Below are 22,917 nucleotides of genomic sequence, written 5' to 3'. Positions count from 1 at the left end.
TGTACTAACAAACTGATTAATATTCGTCCACAAGCTGCAGTAATCAAATTATAATTGCAGATCATGTTTTTTTTTCTATCCACAGATTTGTCAAAGTAGATTATTCATTAAAGTGCTGTGTGATTCTTTGTGTGATTTATAAAGTCAATACAAGTAGAGAGATGGGAAAAAGTCCTAGAGTTGGTCTTGAGTCCAGGATGTTTTAGATATGAAAAAGCTCATATTTAGTATTGTTCTAATATTTAATACATTATTGCAAAAAATATATATAAATAAATAAAATCATTTAGTTTTAATGACAGTAGGACAAAAGTTGTACAAAAGTTTATTTGATTTCTTGCACAATTTATTACTAACACTGAAGAATAGTACAGCAAAAATGCAAGAAGCTGAGACGATTTGAGGAAGAATTTCATAGTTTATTATTAGAAGAAACGTAAAATACAACATATTTACATGACTGGTCAAAAGTTTGGAATTTGTACATTTTTATTTATGAAATAAGTCTGTCATGCTCACCAAGACTAAATAAAATGCAGTAAAACCAGTAATATAGTGAATTATTATTTACAATTGAACTTTTGTTCTGTCTGTTTTAATACTTACACCCTTTAAAAGATCCTTTTTTTATTGACATGAAGAATCTTTATCATCCATGGGGACTTTTCATTCCACTAAAGGTTCTTTAAAGAGTTTTTAAGATTATGTTCTTTACACCAAGAACAATTCTAATTTATAAACTTTTCAACCTTCTCTCGGTCTTGTTTTGTTAGAAGAGACCCTTATTTCCAGGGAGGGATCATGTAGATTATTTAAACTGTAATTTAGAAGTACAGCTTACTGAGCACCATAGAAGTCCGCTATATAGAGAGAAAATGCATGTGTTTTTCTAAAACCTAAGTCTCTTTTTAACTGAAGGAATAAAGAAATGAATCTATTGACTGACAAGGGGCAAAACTTTAATTCTGGAACTAAATTAATCTTTCAAAGAATGTAACAAAAAAAAAAACCTCACTAAATAAATAGATTTTTTATGGCATTCATTAAAAATATATCATTTTAGGCAGCACAGTCATTGTCAAAATTGATTATTAATGTTCCCCGAGCAGCAAATCATCATGTTATATTGGTTTTAAAGGATCATGTGAAGGACACTGAAGACTGGAGCAATGATGCAAATCATTATATCCAACTAGAAAACACTTGAAAAAGTTCAAATACTTCACAATATTATTGCCTTTACAATCTTTTTTATCAAGTGGGTGTGCAGAAGAGTCTAGTTTCAGTAACATTAAACATTCTTAATGACTACTGACTCTTTACAGGTAGTGTACACAACAACTCGGCGGTCCCCTATTTGATGAATGACATATGAAGGGTAAAAGTTTGATATATCATCACGTAATATTGCAAACTCTACACATACAGCATTTTGAACATGTCTGTATGAGATTTACGGTGCTAACCCATATAGAAAGCTGATATACGGCAATATATGCAAATTACATATATGAGATTCAGTGCTCAGCAAACATGAGTGCACCCGTCACAGATCTCTGTTGTAAATTAAGATTTTCTATAGAATGCTCTACAATAATACATTAGTCCATATTCATTAGATTAGTCAAAACTGAAACTAATCTGACAAAATTATTTAAGATAACATTCCAAAAGTATGTTGGGGGAAGATATGAAATAACATTTTAATAAGCAGGAAAAAATTAGAGAAACATAAAAAAAGAATGAATGTACTTGAAATTTAGTGTTTTTTAATTTTGTAGAAATAACTGGTTTGAATTTAAATCATATATTGATCTAATTTTAATGGATATAACAGAGTAATAAAATGGTTTTGTATAATAGCACCAACAAGTATTGTCTATAGTCACTGAGAAATGGATAAAAAATATTGATTTTCAATAGGGGTGTACTCAGTTATGCTGAACACTGTATGTTAAAATGTATAAGCTATAATTTTATATGGCCATATATAGAATAATAATAATATCTAATATATTGAACCTATATGCACAGTGCTCAGGGTCTAAGTACACCCCTCACAAATCTATCTTTTAAATGTATATTTTTAATAGGAGGCTGTACAATAATATATTTGTGCATATACGGTAGATTAATCAGTACTGGAGCTTATCTAACAAAACAACTTAATAACGGTAACAATAACAATAACAGTCCAAAAACTAGAACACCCAAATATATATTTATTCATTTTCTTGTTGGCTTAGTCCCTTTATTAATCTGGGGTCGCCACAGTGGAATGTGCCGCCAACTTCTTCAGCATATGTTTTTACGCAGCGGATGCCCTTCCAGCCACAACCCATCTCTGGGAAACACACTCTTTCACACTCATACACTACAGACAATTTAGCCTACCCAATTCACCTGTACTGCATGTCTTTGGACTGTCGGGGAAACCGGAGCACCCGGAGGAAACCCATGGGAATGCAGGGAGAACATGCAAACTCCACACAGAAACGCCAACTGTCCCAGCCGAGGCTCAAACCAGCGACCTTCTTGCTTTGAGGCGAAAGCACTAACTACTGTGCCACCGCGTCACCCCAAATTTATATGTTAGAGAAAAATATTAAATACAAATTTAAGAGGAAAAATTAAAAGAAACAAAAAAATGTAAAAGTTTACTTGCAATTTTGTAAGTTGTAATTGATTTTTGCAATATTTTGTTTAAATTTAATTGTATTATCTTTCAATGTCTAAATATATTTGGTGACTAAAATATTATTTGAATAAATATATCTGTTTAATAAATCTGTTTTGTTTAAATGCACCAAAATACATTGCCTATATTCACAGAGAAATGGATAACAATATTTATTTTCAAAATGGGGTGTACTCAGTTATGCCTGAGCACTGTATATATTTGTAATTCTAATGGTTACAAAAATATTTATGTAAGAAGCCATTTTTGCTAAATTTTGTCATATATGCAACATATATATCATATACATCAGGGGTTTCCAAACTCAGGCCTGGAGGGCCGGTGTCCTGCAAAGTTTAGTTCCAACCCCAATCAGACACACCTGGCCTAGCTAATCAAGCTACACACAGTACATTGCGTGGACGTGAATTCGATTAAAACTACAAACGCGGATGAAAAGTGTAAATAAACGACAACATGGTGACCAACTGTCAAGTAGAGAGGCTTCGGTAAAGATGTTTGTATGACTGTTAATAAAATCTAGCACACTAGAAAATATTTAAATTGCGTTTTCTGTCTTATATTTCATCTGCAACAACAACGTGAATTTTATGACAGATTATTAAATTAAATATAACAGAAATGTAGATGATGTGTGGAGGATTGACAGGGCTCGTAACTAAGCAACATAAAAATCTGTTAATTAGTGAGTAGTATGTCTCAAAGCCTGCATACTCTTCTGTTACACACTCAAAAATGTCCTTCACAAAAAAACGACTTACTTTTAGGGTATAGAATAAGTATGTGAATTGGGACGCAGCATTGGCTTTCTAGAAACATCCATGCAGGTGTGATAAGGCAAGTTGGAGCTAAAATCTGCAGGACACCGGCCCTCTATAACTGAGTTTGATATACATTATATATGTGAAATCTAAACATAAACTTGTGTTTCATGTGTGTAATTTGCATATATTTCCCTTAATCTGCTAATATACAGCTAGCTGACTTGTACAGCCTGCCATCATTTTAAAACTCAACTCAAAACTATTCCAGAAAGACACAAAACTGTTGCACTTCTAAGAGGAAGGCGTATGTTAATTCATGTAGTCATTGTACAAACAGTGGTCGGCCGACTGCAAGTTATCAATTCCACAAATCTATATTGGCAAAATAGTGTGCGATTATGCAAAAATACAGAGAGATTACTGCGATTACAGCACCCATAATCAAAGTCTCTATGAACAGAATACAAGCCGTTCTTTTTCCAGTGAGGAGAGGTGCTGGGACGTCCAGTCTCTGGCTCTCCTGCTGTCTGCCGCAGTGACTCGGCATTGGGCATGAGGTTAATCTGGGCTCTCCTTTTGGACAGCGTCAGGAGTGTTTGCATCACTGATCTGCCAGGCAGTTGTGCGGTGTGCACTCCTCCTGTTCCTCCAGCTCGGGACATGGCGAACCGCTGTTGGCAGGTTTCAGCAGGATGTAACGAGTGCGATGGCGTAGGCCGCCTCGAGCGCACGGGCCAAAACACAGACCCCAGGACGACCACATCGACACCTCGCAGTCCAGCGGCGTTTCTGAAACACACGCACGATTCGTGATGAATACTAAAGCAATCTGGCAAGAAGAAAACAGGCAGCTGCTCCATTGGGCCAGCTCAGATGTCCCAGATAATTGATGAGATTTGTATTTCATAGTAGATCTATAAGCAATCATTTTTGAAGACTTAATTACTAGCAACATGCAAAGGAAACTGGAATACTGAGGGTGGGCTGCACCGATACTGATGGATCCAAAAGGTTGATTGAATCAAGGTTTATCTAATAATTCTGTTGCACCAAACTTGCTTCAAAAATAGGTATACAGTATCACATTTCAGGTCCACTTGAGAATTGTTATGTTATAGAACAGACATAAGACTTTTGGTAACGAAAAGCATATTTTGAGCATGGCTTAAATTAGAATTTAAAGGGCACCTATAATGAAAACTTTTGTAAGCTGTTTGAACAGTTATTTGAGTTATTTATAGCGTGTCCACTGTCATATTGAAGTGATATAAACACAAGACTCCTTTCAAAAATTTTCTAATGTTAAAAAAGGACCCAAATCCCAGTGATTTTGAGGCCCACTGCAACGTATGTTTTTTTCTCGCCCACCAAATTAATTGACAGGCGCCATGTTTCTATAATAACAGCATTTGTGTGAGACTAATCATTTCAAAAAGGCTCGAATAAACTCCACAACAAATTCATCAAATAACCTTTATTTTTGACTATGTATTTCAGCTTCATCTCTGTCGCTGTGCTATTTATCTGACATAAGGCATGATGAGAAGCAGATTCCACGTGGGAATGGTGGGTAGGGAGATGCAGCTCATTTTCATTTAAAGCCACAGGCTACAAAAACAGCTACACTGTACTCAGACACCAAAATGGGCAGATTCTGGAGGCTATAATAAATGATCTGATGGGTATTTTGAGCTGAATCTTTACAGACACATTCTGGAGACACCAAAGGCTTACACTTACATCTTCTATTCTAATATTGTTAACGCAGTCATGTCAAAAGATCCTCAAAAACATATTCTGCTAACCCTAACTAAACAGCTGATCTACAATGAGGACTTTGTTTAGAGAATAAACAAAAGTGTTAGCATGATAAGCAGACAGTCTACTGATACTTTAATGACTAATGGTTGACATATAGTTTCAAAGTTACTTCCTAGTGGGCACCTTGATATAAAAAAAAAACATCAAGAAACATCAAAAATGCTAACTGATTTGATGTCAATTGACCACCTTAATGTCAAACTGACATCTAACATTGGTGTCAAAATATGCATCAAAAATCAATTAAAGCACTGTCCTGCAATCAATTTTTGACATTTTTAACGCCAATGTTAGATGTCAGTTTGATGTTAATTTGACATCAAGGTAGTTTGCATGCATTGAATGCATAAAAAAATCCTATTTAAACTTGGAATTGAGTCTTTTAACCCAGGGATACCCTAACTTTTTCGTATAAAGGGTCAAAAACCAAATATCATTAATAGCCGTGGGCTGAAGAGAAATATACCAAACTACTTTACATTGAAGTTGCCATGGGTAATTTTGATTAATTTCAGAATATTTCGAAAAAAAATAGAAAACATTACTTTGAATCATATTAACTAATGCTGTATGACTTTTTAAATTTTAACTTAATAATGTGATAATCACATTTGCAGTTCACTGCTGAATACACTAGTCAAGCAGAATCTGCCTTTGGCTCTATCCGTCGGGTGACAGTATGTACATTTTAAATTAAATCTGATTAAATGACACCATTTGGAAAGATGGGATGCCGTCCAAATCAAAGGTTACCTTGGGCCAACTTTGGCCCACAGGCCCTAGATTAGACACCTCTGCTTAAGGATAAAAAAACGTTCCTTATGTCATTTTTTGTGTTATTTTAATGGTCAATAGGGCATCAATGTGTGGAATGGCAAATGGACGTCAAGGTTTTGACATCAAATCGATTTGCATTTTTTTACATGGTTTTTGATGTCATTTTGACATCAAGGCGCCCACTAGGAAGTAACTATAAAACTATGTCAACTAGTATTCATTAGAGCATTACACTATAGTCCCCAAACACAATATGGTTGGCAGTATATATCTACTAATATTCCAAGATTTATTTTACATGTTTCTGTAAGGTTACTTATACTCAACAAAATGTGAAAAAAGTTGACCATCAAAATAATGTAACACACTAACTTTTATTCTGTGTCTCCTTTATATAACACATTCATTTGCATCTTAGTCAGGAATTAAGAATTAGTTTAGTCATATTAGTTTAGGATTGGTTCACCCAAAAACAAAATTCTGTTATTAACTGCTCACCCTCATGTCGTTTCAATCCTGAGACCATCATTTTCAGAACACAAATTAAGATAATTAGGATGAAATCTCAGAGCTCTTTGACCCTCCATAGATCAGACTGTAGAGTCCAAAAAAGAACCAAAAACAAACAAAAACAATGACTTCAGTGGTTCAACTGTAATAATAGGAAGCTCCAAGAACATTTCTGTGCATCAAAATAAAAGCTGTAAAAACTACTTTGCTCACCTCTACTAACTTCTATATCAGGTCAAGGTGTGCATTTACTATGGGTTGGATTATTTTTTGGACTTTGAACATCTCTGAACTTTTTTGTCTATGGAGGGTCAGAGAGCTATCTGATTTCAACTAAAATATTTTAATTTGTGGTCTGAGAATGAACAAAGGTCTCGGGATTGCAACAACACAAATGTGGGTAATTAATAACACAATTTTCACTCTAGGGTGAGCTAATCCTTTAACTGTGGAAGCTAATTTAATTTGTATTGAATTGTAGGAATTTGTAAGTGGTGAAACATGTTAAATCAAAATTAAATCAGTTTTTTTAAAACAACAAATCTTGATAAGCCATTAAAGCTTTGTTTAATTCAATCCTTATTGCTGCAACCCACCCTAAATCTCTTTAAAACATGACTCCAGCATGTTAGTTAGTGGAACAATGCACATAAAGTTTTGTGGAAGCAATTAAAAAAAAAAGTGTTCACCTCATGTGGTGTGCATTAGGGTTCATCAAGTCTAAACGGTTTACTTCTCCCACCCCAAAAAAAGTGCAATGGTGCACAATAATGCAGTAAACCAAAACATCTATGACCTAAGCTCCCACTACTCAAACTCAAAACTAAGTGTAAAAAAGATTTTGTATAATCATTTAAATTTGCCCTAGTATATATTGCAATTTATAAAACAACGAATTTAAACAAGCAAAACTAAAATATTATTAAATCATATGTAAAGCATGCACTAATAATATTTTTATATGTTCACATCACAACAACAAACTAAAAACTGAAACGTTTTAAACCTTTTGCAGCCCTGTATTTGTTCATTTCACTTTGAAAAGAAAGAAAGACTTCAGTGTACTTTGCATGACTACTCACACACACACTGAAAACCCAATTCTCGTGTGGGTCCCACTTTGTATTAAGTGTCCTTAACTACTGTGTACATACATCAAAATATAAATACAGTGTACTTTATGGGCCCTATCATACACTTAGTGCAATAAGGTGCAAAACATGTTTGGTGTGATTGTTGCTATTTTCAGACCAACGCAACCCTAATTTTCCTGCTTTGAAATAAATCTTTGTGCTTAAACTAAATGAAATATGTAGGCTAATAGGGGTCTTCAGTGGAGTACGTACAACACCGTTTCCCGTTATCCACGAATCTAATGGAGAGTAAAAGTAAAGTAAAGTAAAGAGAAAGTAAAGAGGCCAAAAAGAGGAGGCTCATTCTTTATCCTTGCGCTGCAGATGGTCCGTTTAACTGTTTTCTTACCAACAAGCGTTCAGTTTTTCCACTTACAAAGTCACCATATAAATAGCAAACGCACCATGGCGTGACGCAGATGACTCTTTAAGGGAATGTAAGATGAGACTCTGATTGGTTTAATGCACATTATGCTCAAAACCAACCAATAGCTCATTGAGAGAATAAGCACAACGCTGGTAGACCATGCAATATATGTGACCATATTTTTCTATCCTTAAAATAGTGAAAGTGGATTTGGACACGCCCTAATGCTTTTACGCCCTGTGCTTTAGACTTTAGACTGTTAAAATAAAGCCCAGTGTGTTCATACTGTATTGCAGTCCACTTCTGGTGCTCTTGAGGTAGGGTATAGGGACAGGTTTGATGGTATGGGTAGGTTTATGGGTGGGTTAAAGTGTAAGGGATGGTCAAAGATGTCATTTTAAATGTATAAATTATTCATAGTTATGATTACAAAAAATAATTACAGCCGTAAATACATGCAGGTATTTAATCAAGCATAAGTACAATGTAAAAACATGTATTTACACAATACGTACATTGTAACATTCATTAATTCATTAATTTATTTTCTTGTCGGTTTAGTCCCTTTATTAATCCGGGTTCGCCACAGCAGAATGAACCGGCAACTTATCCAGCATGTTTTTACGCAGCGGATGCCCTTCCTACCCATCTCTGGGAAAACATTGTAACATATTATTAATTTTACTGTATGTACATATTAGTTAAGGCCGCTTAATATATAGTGGGACCCTCATGAGACATCATTTTCACAAAATTGCATTTAGATACTACTACTACTACTACCCACAACATTTGTACTTTCAGTGCCCCAAAACCATTGTCATGTAGTTTAAATGAAAGAACAAAGCTCAATTAGGATAGATAAATGAATAAATAAACAAATAAGAGCAAATTTTTGTGGAAGACCAAGGTCAAAACACTCTCTGCCTATGAATGTCTGAATTGTGCATGGAGATGTACCTGAAAACCTGTGAGGTTTGCTTGCGTCTGGTAGGATGTGATTGGACAGCCGGTTCTGTTGACGGACAGGCAAGCGGGACTGTCGTTTCACCCATATGGTTGCCAGAGGTGGGAGTTCAGTTAGCCGAGGATAATAAAAGGAATTTGCCGGGTGGTTTGGCTTTTGAGAGGTGATCTGTATTAACATAAAACAGCAGAGACATGATAAAACACTGAGCTGTGATTTGAAGTAATAAAAAAGGAAATAAGGAGGACAAAAATCAATTATACACTCAAAAAATGACCTTTGCTGCTTGTTTAAATTACTTGTTGAAATGACTCAATTCTTTTTGGGGCAACTTAATTGTTTCATGTTCTGTCCACCTAAATATAAGTTAAATTAATCGATTTGTGTTGGGAAACATGAAGTAATTGTGTGGAAGCCAGCATTTTTTACAGTGTAAGACATATGCTAAAGTTTTTTGGAACTTTTGGTACCCATTTCCTTGTCATTTTATAGAGGAGAGCAGCAGGAACATTCTTCAGAATTTCTCTTTATGTGTTCCACATTACAGACAAAATAAATTTAAATTCATATATATAAAATCTCTATTTTTTTTATTATTCCCCCTTCACTTGTTCAGAAACTGCTTGAGTTTCTTTATTCCGTTGAACACAAATGAAAGTATTTTGACAAATGCTGGCAACCAGCAGCCATTTTCTTCCATAATATTTTTTTTCCTTCACAATGGAAGTCAATGAGTCCCAGCAACCAGAATTCTTCAAAACATCTTTCGTGTTTAACAGATGAAAGAAACTCATAAAGGTTTCAAACCACAAGAAGTAGAATAAATAATGTTTAAATGCTTTAAAATATGTTTCTTAAGCAGCAAATCAGCATAGAACTATTCCTAAAGGATCAAATCTTTTTAAAGAACTGAGATGAAAATTTTGTTTTGAGGGTTATTACATTTCAAGAGAACAGAGTTTATCTGGAACAAAAATGATTTGCAACATAAACAAATGTCACTGTTGAGCAGCAGCAAACAGCTGAATGATGGAAAACTCATCTCACCATGGTGATGTTTTCCGGAGGTGTTGTTGGGAAGTTTGGAGAGGAGAAAGTGAATCCGCTGTCTGTGCCCGCATCAAATGGGTGCAAGTCAAAGGTCACTTCCTGTTTCCACTTCCCTCCTTCACACAGGTTTAGACCATCAACCCCCACAAACCAGTCAGGACTGGGGATCAGTTTCACTATCAGAGACAGCTGAGGGAAAAAACACACTTGTTTTAAAACACAAACACAGACTCTATCAGTAACAAAACCACTTTTTAAGTCACTTTGTTTAAAGTAATTTCTAGTATTATCACTAATTCCAGTACTATACTTCTAAACATTTAATTTTTGAGACTTTTAAGTCTGTGTAAAATTAAAATATACAATGATTATTTTGCTAGCACATATTGTTATTTAATATTCACAAATATTCACCAAGGTGGCAACATTAAAGCTCCAAAGATAAAAATGTATTAACTTAAAAATCTGTCTTAAAGATTTGCGTACTATTGTGCATTTTTTTTACTTTTTAAGAGAACAATTCATCCATAAAAGTGAAATCCACTGAAAAAAAGTTTGTTTTGGTCATCTTTTATCAAAGTCTGACCACATGCTTTCTTGTTTGAGTGGCGGTCCATCTCTGGCGGTCATAACATTTGAAGTATTGTTTCCAGGTCTAAACCGCTACTCATTTGAAAAGAGAAAATATTACTTTATGACCACTTTTTAGTCATATCACACGTTGAACTGAATTTTATTTGAAATCATGTTGTACACAACAGTCTCTGGACTCGCTGCATCACAGACACCAACATTTTAACAATTTATAAAATATTTATCACTTTCTGGCCATCTGATGTTAGGCATGGATATATATATATCGTGATTATACTTTTTAAAAGTATTACATCGCTTTGTAAGCTTTTATTATTACCATTTGTTGAGTCTCCTTATACAGTTTCTTAGAGTGCTTGGACCTGGAAGCCGATTCACGTGACGTCACACTGACTGCTTCAGCCACAATATTCTTAACCACGCCCCTTTTACCATTAGTTTGCTATAGGGAATGGCGCATAAAATGAAAGCCCCTGCCTCCTACTCAATATTCAGTTTCAGTTAGAAGTACATCAACATACTGAAATAAAACTTATTCTTGCAATTCCACCTTATTTCACAATTTTAAAGAAGAAAAAAAAACTAAAATTATTATATCATGAGTGCATATCTCTAAATTTGTACTTTTAATAACTGATTTATTTCTAGCAACTAGTAGTTTACAGTGCATCCGAAAAGTATTCATAGTACTCCACTTTTTCCACTTTTTTATGTTACAGTCTTATTCAAAAATGGCTTAAATTCATTTTTTTTCTCAAAGTTTTACACACAATACCCTATAATGACAATGTGACAAATTATTTTTTTAAATTGTTGCAAACTTACTAAAAATAAAAAATCTGAAAAATCACATGTACATAAGTGTTCACAGCCTTTGCCGTGAAGCTCTAAATTGAGCTCACGTAAATTCTGTTTCCACTGATCGTTCCTGAGATGTTTTAGCAGCTTAATTGGAGTTCACCTGTGGTAAATTCAGTTCATTAGACATGATTTGAAAAGGCATACACCTGTCTATAGCTGTCAAAGCACAAACCAATCATGAAGACAAAGGAACTGTCTGTAGACCTCCGAGACAGGATTGTCTCGAGGCACTAGGCTGGGGAAGGTTACAGAAAAAAATCTGCTGCTCTGAAAGTTTCAATGAGTAAAGTGGCCTCTATCATCTGTAAGTGGAAGATGTTTGGAGCCACCAGGACTCTTCCTAGAGCTGGCCGGCTATCTAAGCTGAGTGATCGGGGGTAAAGGGCCTTAGTCAGGGAGGTTAACATCAACCTCATGGTCACTCTGTCTAAGCTCCAGCGTTCTACTGTGGAGAGAGGAGAACCTTACTGAAGGACAACCATCTGTGCAGCAATCCACCAATCAGGCCTGTATGGTAGAATGGCCAGGCGGAAGTCACTCCCCGCTTAGAATTTGCCAAAAGGCATCTAAAGGACTCTTAGACAACAAGAAACTAAATTCTCTGGTCTGATGAGACTAAAATTGAACTTTTTAAGTGAATGCCAGGCGTTACGTTTGGAGAAGACCAGGCACCGCTCATCACCAGACTAATTCCATTAATGGTGGTGGTAGCATCATACTGTGGGGATATTTTTTTTAGCAGCAGGAACAGGAAGACTAGTCAGGATAGAGGGAAAAATGAATGCAGCAATGGACAGAGACATCCTGAATTAAAAGACTGCTCTTGACCTCAGACTGGGGCGATGGTTCATCTTTCAGCAGGACAATAACAGCACACTGCCAAAATATCAATGAAGTGGCTTCACAACAACTCAGTGATAGTTCTTGAGTATCGAGACAGAAAAGACTCAAAAGTAATTCACGCAAAAGACACGATGTACACATGCGTAGCCAAATACACGTGCATAAAACCAAATTCACGTGCGTAAAATATTTATTTATATTCACAAAAAAATTTCACATGCACAAAATAAAAATACATTTTCATAAAATACGTTTCACAAATGCAAAACACCATTTGCAAATGTATAGGAGTGTACAAAAAGTTTTGAATGTTTAAAACTTGCAAGTTCATCCTGAATGAGAATGTGCAAATCCACTTTCACGTACGACTCCCCCTGGATACGTGTGTGAGTATTTTTGAGACTTTCCTGCCAGAGGCAGGGCAACTCGTACCTTTCAGCCAATCAGAGGAGAGCTGTAGTCAAGGACACCCTCTCTGCGCTCTATTTGCGCAGACTGTTCCTCGTCAGCATGGCGAACGGAGAAAGCAGCAGTCGCAGTCGCACTTTTTTTCGTTTATTTATTTATTTATTTGACAATAGCCTCACTTTTTTTATCCATTATTTTGCCGCAGCACCGCTCTTCTTATTTATTGTCTCGCAGCCCCATGAGTAATCTTTAGCCTGCAGGGTAATGATGAGGATTAAGTATTATTCCGGCTAGACACACCTTATCAGTGCCATTGTGGTCCAGCGGTCAGTATGTAGGGTTACCAAGCTGTTGACCCGTGTTCAATCCTCACCTGAGTTAGTGTTTTTTTTTTTTTTTTTCATTTTTATTGTTAAGACATACAAAACTGTAAGGTTGTTGAACATTTGAAGTTCTAAAGCAGCTGTTTTCTTGAAAAAGACGTGATAGTGTCATTAGAAACTGAATTGGAAATGATCTTATTTTAATATAGTCAGTCGTGAACTGAGGTGGGCCGGTCAAAGGCTTGAAACTCCAGGGCTGAAAAGGAGTCCCACTCCGGCTAAAGTTTACTCATGGGGCTGCGAGACAATAAATAAGAAGAGCGGTGCTGCGGCAAAAAAATTTGATAAAAAGAGTGAGGCTGTGGTCAAATAAATAAATAAATGAAAAAAAGTGCGACTGCTGCTTTCTCCGTTCACCATGCTGGCGAGGAACAGTCTGCGCAAATAGAGCGCAGAGAGGGTGTCCTTGACTACAGCTCTCCTCTGATTAGCTGAAAGGTACGAGTTGCCCTGCCTCTGGCAGGAAAGTCTCAAAAATACTCACACACGTATCCAGGGGGAGTCGTACGTGAAAGTGGATTTGCACATTCTCATTCAGGATGAACTCGCAAGTTTTAAACATTCAAAACTTTTTGTACACTCCTATACATTTGCAAATGGTGTTTTGCATTTGTGAAACATATTTTATGAAAATGTATTTTTATTTTGTGCATGTGAAATTTTTTTGTGAATATAAATAAATATTTTACGCACGTGAATTTGGTTTTATGTACGTGAATTTGGCTACGCATGTGTACATCGTGTCTTTTGCGTGAATTACTTATGAGTCTTATCTGTCTCCATACTTGAGTGGCCCAGCCAGAGCCCAGACCTAAATCCTATTAAACATTTTTGGAGAGATCTGACAATGGCTAAACAATGTTGTTTACCATCCAACCTGATAGAGCTTGAGAGGTATTGCAAAGAGGAATGGGCAAAAATTCCCAAAGACAGGAGTGCCAAGCTTGTGGCATCATATTCAAAAAGACTTGAGGCTCTAATTGCTACCAAAGGTGCATCAATAAAGTATTGAGCAAATGCTGTCAATACTTCTGTACATGTGATTTTTCAGGTTTTTTTTTATTTTTTTTATTAATTTGCAACTATTTCAAAAAATCTTTTGTCGCACTGTCATTATAGGTTATTGTGTGTAGAATTTTGAGAAAATAAATAAATTTAATCCATCTTGGAATAAGGCTGTAACATAAAAAATGTGGAAAAAGTGAAGGGCTATGAATACTTTCCACCTGCACTGTATATATTACGATTCTCATTTTTCATCTCAAATCTTGCAATATTTTTTCCTCAGAATAGTTCTGCATTTCTGACAGTTGTGAGTTTTTGGTTATCATCTCAATTCTGTCTATTTATTGTAATTCTGACTGAAGATGCATCCTGTAATTTTTTTACTCTCGGAATTGCAAAATAAGATTTTTGCAATTTGGCTTAGAGAAAAAATCGTAAAATATAAAGTTGCAATGCTGAAAAGATATTAACTTGAAAATCTGAGATGAAGAAAAAAACGTCTTGATATCAGTTTGATTATCAGAGACGGCTGTGAGAGTAAACACAACATGATCAGTCGCTCTCGTTTTAAAACAAATACACAGACACTATCAAAGCTCATTTACCTTTGGCAATGCACTTTCTTTTTTCAGCATGCTCTGCTAACATAATTGGCTTCATAAGTCACATCTGAAACTTTCCTTTGTAGCCATTTCCAGTATTTTCCACTTCTTCCTGTGTATGTTAGGTTAAACCATCTGTTTTTTTTCCCTCTCTAAATGGTGATGAATGTTTCCTTTCTGACTATGAGCTCATTCAGGAAGAGCCCTTCGGTCGAGCCGCCTCACGACACTGAGAAAAGACTCAGTCAAACAAGTGACATCGGCTATTTCAAGCCCATTGCTCAGCCAAAGGCGATTCATCAGACAGACAATAAAAGCTGACAGATCCTGTCTGTTGAGTTCATCTAAGGTGTTTCGCTCAAACCGACCCACAATAGAGAAAGCAGGGTAGACTTTCATATTCTCTGAATAAAATGTAATTGCGAAACACCACCAAGGCCACTCATTGCTGTGTGGTTATTAAAGTCTTGATTTATTAGCGCATTGATATCTGGTTACTTGTTTTTGTTCCTAGAGTGTTCTGGGTAGTTGCTTACTGGCTCAGTTTTAATACTTAAAAGAAGAGCAAAGAGAGATTTTGTGATATCCATCACTGATCTCTTCAGGAAAAAATGACCAAAGAAATGGCGGAGATTTTTATTTTTTACTAAAGAACTGGGACAACCTTTTATAAACAGTTACAAAGAAACTGTGAGTAACATTCCGTTAAACTTGACAATTTTAATAGTAATTTCCTGCTACAATACTCCAATAATCCGTTTTGCTAATACATAAAAAATATTTCTTCAAGTGTAGTGCCTGTTACATTTTATGAAAACCAAAGGACTCAAAAAATAATTATAGGTAGTTCATTTATACATTCATTCACTTTCCTTTGGCGTAATCCCCTATTTATCAGGGGTCGCCACAGCAGAATAAACCAACAACTATTCCGGCCTATGTTTTACACAGCGGATGCCCCTATAGCCGTAACCCAGTACTGGGAAATTACAGGTAGTTGAGACTATCAAATCTTTCATTTTTTTTACACAATATTTCTCACAATTATACCTTTTTTATTTTTTATTTAAATTGAGGTGTTTGGAGGGAGTTGAAAAGTACTAATTTTAGTTTTAGTAAAAAATAAAAATAAAAAAATTCACATGTTAAATGAGTCACAATCTTAACTTTTTTCATCAGAACTGTTCATTTCTCACAGTTGTGAGGTTGTGGGCTTTATCATGAATCTGATAAATGTATTTCTCAATATTCGATATCTTGCATATATCAATTTTTATCAAAATTGTCATTTTGAACCTCAAAGTTCTGACTTCCTCTTTTTTGCATCGGAAGTGCAATTCTGAATTTATATCTTGTGATTCTTGCGTCTCTTCATAAAATTGTGAATTTAGATTCCCCTTTTTTCATCATAATTGTAGCTTTGTTTTTAGCAGTTGTGAGTTTGTAAGGGTTGTAGAGTTTATAATAATTTACACCTTACTGTAAAACAAAAAACTGACTCAACTTAAAATTGTAAGGCAGCTTGCTCCAGGGTTTTTTTTTTGAGTTGACTCAACTTTCAACCCAAGTACTTGACTCAATTTAAGTTGAGTCAACAAAAAAGTCAACTTATTTTACATTTCTCATCTGTTTACCATTTTGAATGTACATCCATCTCACCTTAAAATATCACTATCAATCACACAGCTATTGCTAAGTTTAAAACTGCAAGTTCAAATCTCACAATACTGCCTTTTCCCACGAGACTTGTAGCATTATTTCTCACAATTGTGAGTTTATAGACTATTTTCACAACTTTGTCGTATTAATTATTTATTAATTTTTTTATTAAAAAGGTCACACTTTGTCACACTTTATAATAAGGATTCATTAGTTACGTATTTACTAACATGAACTAAGTATGAACAATACCTCGTACAGCCTTTTTTAATCATAGTTAAGCATTTACTAATGCAATATTAAAATCCAAATTCATGCTTTTTAACATTAGTTAATGCACAATGAGTTATCTGGACCTAACAATGAACAACTATATTTTTTTAACTAACATATTTTCATAACTTACATAAACAATTACTGTAATGAGCGTATTGTTCATTGTTTATGTTAGTAAATACATTAACTAACATGGACTAATACAACCTTATTGTAAAGTTTCACCATTAAAAAAATTCTTGTAAGAAATAAACCCAGAATTGCAAGAAAAGGTAAATATGGCTTATTTACATCACACAATTCTGATCTTTTCCTCCCTGGATTGAGGATTTATATCTAGCGGTTATTTGCTTTTTCACAGTTCTGGGGTTGTTTATTGCCATTCTGAATTCATATTTTATTGATGATGTTTTCACAAAATTGTAAGTCACTAATCTGACTTTCAATTTTGTGAAAACATCATCTGACTTTCAGGTGACGCAGTGGCGCAGTAGGTAGTGCTGTCGCGTCACAGCAAGAAGGTCGCTGGGTTGAACCTCAGCTCAGTTGGAGTTTCTGTGTGGAGTTTGCATGTTCTCCCTGGGTTCACGTGGGTTTCCTCCAGGTACTCCGGTTTCCCCCACAGTCCAAAGACATGTAGTACAGGTGAATTGGGTAAGCTAAATTAAGCATCAATATTGCTTTGTGTGTAACCACAATAGTCACATCGCAGGACTGGATTAAAGATTAAAAGCTAAAGATATACAGTTGAAGTCAGAGTTATTAGCCCCCCTGAGTTATTCATCTGGTGTCGCCACAGCGGAATGAACCGCCAACTCATCAAGCATATGTTTTACACAGCGTATGCCCTTCCAGCTGCAACCCAGTACTGGGAAACACCCGGGAGAAACCCACACCAACATGGGGAGAACATGCAAACTCCACACAGAAATGCCGACTGACCCAGCCGTGACTCAAACCAGTAAACTTCTTGCTACGCAGCGACAGTGCTAACCATATAGCCACACATCTATAGATTTTTTTCTATTTAAAAAAATGGTCACACTTTACAATAAGGTTCATTAGTTAATGTTAATTAATGCATTTACTAACATGAACAAACAATGAACAATACATCTACTACTGTATTTGTTCATGTTAGTTAAAGTTAGTTCATGAAAATACAGCAGTTCATTGTTAGCTCATGTTAACTCATGGTGCATTAACTAATGTTAACAAGCACAGACTTGGATGTTAATAATGCATTAGTAAATGTTCAATTATGATTAATAAATGCTGTACACGTGTTGTTCATGATTAGTTCATGTTAGTAAATGCATTAATTAATGAACCTTATTGTAAAGTGTTACCAAAAAATTAATAAAAAGCTCCATGAATGAAGACGTTCAGTGAGGAAACGATTTAGTATTTTCATCTGTCTCCTCAACAGCTGCTGTTTTTAGTCAACAATAAAATAATTATATTAGAATTAATCAGTGAACAAAGATGAATTATATAATGAATTGTAATACTAAAAGGGCCTTTAAAAGTCAGAAAGACTGAGAACAACTTCAGTTTTCGAAGCAAATGGAAGAGCAAAGTTTTCCTTCAGGACATCAGTCTTCACTTTACTGTGAAATAATTCCCTAAAGCAAACATCAGAAGCAGAAGCAGATATATTTGTCATCCGCAATCTGCATCCATATTTGGGCCACAATTTTGGTACCTTATGACAACATCCAGTCTAGGGCTGACTTTTCTCCGAGCCGGATTTACTCTCATCTCTTCTCATTCTGCGGCTTTTCCAGGAATACCTCCTGCTATATCAATTTCAGTGGCGTGAGAGGCGCGCGGTGCCTCATCCTCTGCTGTCTGTTCCGGCACGGCACTAATAGAGCTCAATCTCTCTTCAGGGCACAGAGTCGCACTAACACACAAGTGCCAAACCAATGCCCTGATTTGCCAGAACAGCACGTCGGGAAAAATAAAACACAACTCATCTATTTCTCTGTCTGTCTGTCTGCTTTTGCGCTGCGGTTTCTTGCATGGCTCGCACTTCGCAGAAATGTCTGGATCTTATTAAACGCAAAAGAACCTGGAGTAATTTGGGTCTGCATTTTACTGTTTTTGATTTACTTATTTTCCTGTTGATTTGAGGGAATTGGTCATGCATGAGCAGGAATAGGAAATTTGACACCATGTGTGTTTTAAATAATTACACATTAAAATGTTCGGTGAAGCCAAGCAGCGCATTATCTTGAAAAATGATGATGATGATGTTGATGATGAAAAATGCTGCTCTGACGTGCATTAGTCTTTATATACAGATGTAAGAAAGAGAAAGCATGTCTGAGTCACCTGTTCCTTCATAATAGAAAAACAGATGTATTTTATTCTATTTTTTTGCATTTTATAAAAGTAGTGGCACTCAAACAGACGCATAATAATGAGGGTGTAAATTAGACTAATTTAATTTTCAGAAACACACACTACAACAAAACATAGAAGTAACTGACTTCATTTGATTCTAATGAAGTGAATTTGGCCACTACTGCATTTTAATTAAAATGAAGTGTTTGTTTAGTTAATTAGTTTATCAAGTAATAACTCAGTTGTTTAAAAATAGGAAATAGTGGCTCAGGGGTAAGCAATGTCGCCTTACGGTTAAAGTCTTTAAACGGTTAAAGACTTATGGTTAAAGTCCTGGCTGGATCAGTTGGCATTACTTTGTGGAGTTTGCAAGCTCTCCCTTGGTTGAAGATGATTTCTCTTACATTCCAAAGACATGCAGTACAGGTGAATTAAATTAACTTGCCCATAGTGTATGTGAGTGAATGAGTGTGTATGGATGTTTCCCCAAACTGGGTTGCATCTGGAAGAGCTTAAATTGAATTTACAGCACTTCTTTCATGAACACTGTCGGGATGTAAGATTGTACTGTATTTGGTCTTGGCAGTATAGATTACTGCTGCTGCTTTGATTATTATGGCAGAGCAAGTACCGAGACCCGCTACTGCCAGTACACAGACATGCCGTCTGAGAATATAACACGCTGCTCCTGCAAACATATTATATGTAACCCTATAGCAGATCTAACACAGGTGGAGCTGGGGTGGAGGGGGTCTCCAAAAATGAGCTGCAGCTTAGCAGCGTAAAACAACGCAGATCATATAAATGGATGACAAGTAAGCTTATTGGCTGCTGAGGTGGCAGAAACCAATCTCTTACGCCATGTAGTTAAGGATGCAAGAGAGCAGATTAGGTGACCTATCAGCCTTTGCGCACAGAGGTTCATGGCAAAAATTTATTTTTGTCTACACTCTCAAAAATAAAGGTACAAAATCTGTCACTGGGATGGTTCCTTTTCAAAAGGTACATTTTTGTTCCTGACAGGTCCTTAAATGTAAATTTTAATACCTCAAAAGTACAAATGTATACCTCGCAGTAACTTAAAGTACAAAAGTGAATGTCAAAGGTAGAAAAGTGTACCCTAAAGGCACTATTGTCCACCTGTATAATACAGAAGTGTACTTTTTGAAAAGGTAGCACCTCAGCAACAGATTTTGTACATTTATTTCTGAGAGTGTGGTACCTGAAGGGGCCATTTTTGAACCTTTAAATGCACTTTTTATGTACTAATACATACATTTAGGGCAGGGCTGCCCAAACTTTTCAGCCCAAAAAGCCAAAAATAGCAATGCCAGTAACTTGTGACCCACAATATTCTCTGAGGTGGTTATAGAAATATAAACCCTGCACACATTGCTTTGTCTTTAATATAATCACCCTTTTACTTTTATTTGAGTGAAGTAATATAAATTTGTTCAATTAATTTAAACTCGGCGACTGTGAAGACCCCTGATTAATAAAGAGACTAACACAAAAATTGATGAATGAAGAATATAAACTCTAATTTTCATTCATGACAGTTGGAGTTTCAATTAATGTGAGTAATTTAAAATTTAGGTAACGTGACTCATTTAAATTCTCTAGTTCAAGTGAGAGATTTTACAATCATGAGTACATTTGTGTCTTTCCTAGATAAAGCTTTAATCATTTTTCAAAAACAAAAGTGTTAATCAAACAGTTTTGAATAATAACAAATTATACCAAGTTATCTCTAAAAATAATGTTTTGACTTAAAAGTATATACAAAGACTCTCACTATTCTTATGTTTGACTGTCTCTGCCTCCTTAATCACACATTCAGCTTTAGTTATCATTAAATCATTGAGTCTAATTTCCATCTCATTTGTGTCATACTCTAGTAAGAGAAATAAACATTATAATTTTTCTGTATTACTTTAAATTTCAGTAATAAAAATACATTATTCTCCTCTCATTTATTTGTGCAAAATGTTTAGGATACATCAGTAATAGATCAATTATTTGACAACTCTGTTATTGTGATTTTCTGTAATTTTTTTATTTAATTTTTTTAAATTCACTTTTTAAAGATATGATGAAAATACCTAGAATTCTGTTCGAGACATGCCATGTATCTTGTTTGAGGATAGCATATTGAGCTAAAACACCAATTGGTGGAAAATGTCAACTCTGTTATAGTCAATTCGGTTATCTGACATGAATAATGGATTCAGTTTATTGTAAATAATAAATTTGTTGTATACTATACCATTCCAGTTTAAGGAGAATGAAGAGAACATGCTTAAAATGTACCCACTGTAATGAGTCAAGTACACTGTATAACTTTCAACCAAAAAAAAATCATAAATTAATTGATAGCGTTAAAAGATGATGACTGGTAAACGTAGATGCTTTTTGGATAAAATGCAACCAAAGCACTGCAATCCTGACACATCTTGGCTCTCTGCGACTCTTACATAGTCACCCACTGAAGCTACGCAGGGTTGTGCCTGGTCAGTACCTGGATGGGAGACCACATGGGAAAGCTAGGTTGCTGCTGGAAGTGTTGTTAGTGAGGGCAGCAGGGGGTGCTCAACCTGCAGTCTGTGTGGATCCTAACGTGGATCCTAATTGATGGGGATTCTATACTGCTCAGTGATCATTGTCATTCGGATGAGACGTTAAACTGAGATCTGGACTCTCTGTGGTGGTTAAAAATCTCAGGATGTCCTATGAAAAAGAGTAGGGGTTTAACCCTTGGCATCCAGGCCAAGTTTGCCTACTGGAATCTGTCCATCATGGCCTCCTGACAATCCACATAGCATAATTGCCCTCATCACACTCTGTCTCCTCTCCACCAATCGGCTGGTGTGTGGTGTGTGGACTGGTGCAATATAGCTGCCGCCGTGTCATCCAGGTGGATGCTGCACACTGGTGTTGGATAGGGAGATTCCCCCAATGTGTATAGCGCTTTGAGTGTCCAGAAATATGCTATATAAACATAAGGAACTATTATTATTATTATTATTATTATTATTATTATTATTATATCTGCTGAGTAAGAAAGAAGCAACTATGAGTAAAACAATGTTGATTCAGGTTTTATTACGTATTCATTCCTTATCCTTCTATTTAATGCATGACAAAAAGTAAACTCCAATTAATTTCATTATGTCTTAAGTCATAGATATTTGTGGCACAAATACCCCTCAGAAGTAACTTCAATTTATTTTACTTACATTTAATACTATCCTGTAAGCATTCAGTTCATCAGTATGAAATGAAAAGACCCTCACAGCTCACACACATCTAGAAGAGAGCGCAGTGTCTCATCCTAAGGCCACATTCATGCTCTCAGCCGTACCTCATTGCCCTGCCGCTCTAAAAACAGCACACATCCCGCCATGCTGTGGTCAAATGCCAGCAGGAGCAAATGCCAAGTGCATCTGAGGGTAGTTGCTACTTTTAATAAGCCTTCTTTGTACTCCAGACGTCAGCTATAAAGATACAGTATGTAGGTCACCAGCAGCCCCAGCGCTGCCTTCAGACCCCATAACCAGCTGACTCACGGCTAACAGGAAATAAATATTCCAGAAACGGAGAAGGAAAGGATCCAGCCTCTCCATATCTGCAGATCAAGTGGGTGCAGGAAACGCAGCGCAGGAGCCGGAAGGGAGGGAGCGAGGGCTGTGGTCAGGAGGTCCTGGATGTGGGTTTTAGAGACCTGCGCTCTGGTCAAGTCTGTCTTTATGCTGTACTCAAGTATATTGTGTAATTAAGTTGGGCATGCCTTTTCCTGTTTTATAACTATGTGTTATAGATCTTGTTATGAGCAATTTGTGTCCTTTTTTAA

General features: G+C 35.8%; 1 protein-coding gene across 6 annotated transcripts in view; it reads right to left on the bottom strand.

The window, feature by feature from the left end:
* Positions 1–398: 398 nt before the first annotated feature.
* Positions 399–22,917, bottom strand: part of spon2a (spondin 2a, extracellular matrix protein) — a 41,366-nt gene continuing 18,847 nt past the window's right edge. The window contains exons 4-7 of one of the 6 annotated variants that reach the window (XM_073921146.1): positions 10,085–10,276; positions 9,031–9,205; positions 3,593–4,251; positions 399–3,024 (exon numbers count right to left, since the gene is read on the bottom strand). In XM_073921146.1, coding sequence (XP_073777247.1) covers positions 4,064–4,251; positions 9,031–9,205; positions 10,085–10,276 — 555 coding nt within the window. In that variant the 3' untranslated portion in view covers positions 399–3,024; positions 3,593–4,063. 6 annotated transcript variants of the gene reach the window in all.

The sequence above is a fragment of the Danio rerio genome, chromosome 14 (assembly GCF_049306965.1).
Source record: "Danio rerio strain Tuebingen ecotype United States chromosome 14, GRCz12tu, whole genome shotgun sequence".
Lineage (NCBI taxonomy): Eukaryota > Metazoa > Chordata > Actinopteri > Cypriniformes > Danionidae > Danio > Danio rerio.
The sequence above is the reverse complement of the archived record's forward strand: the minus strand, read 5'-3'. Positions and strand labels throughout refer to the sequence as shown.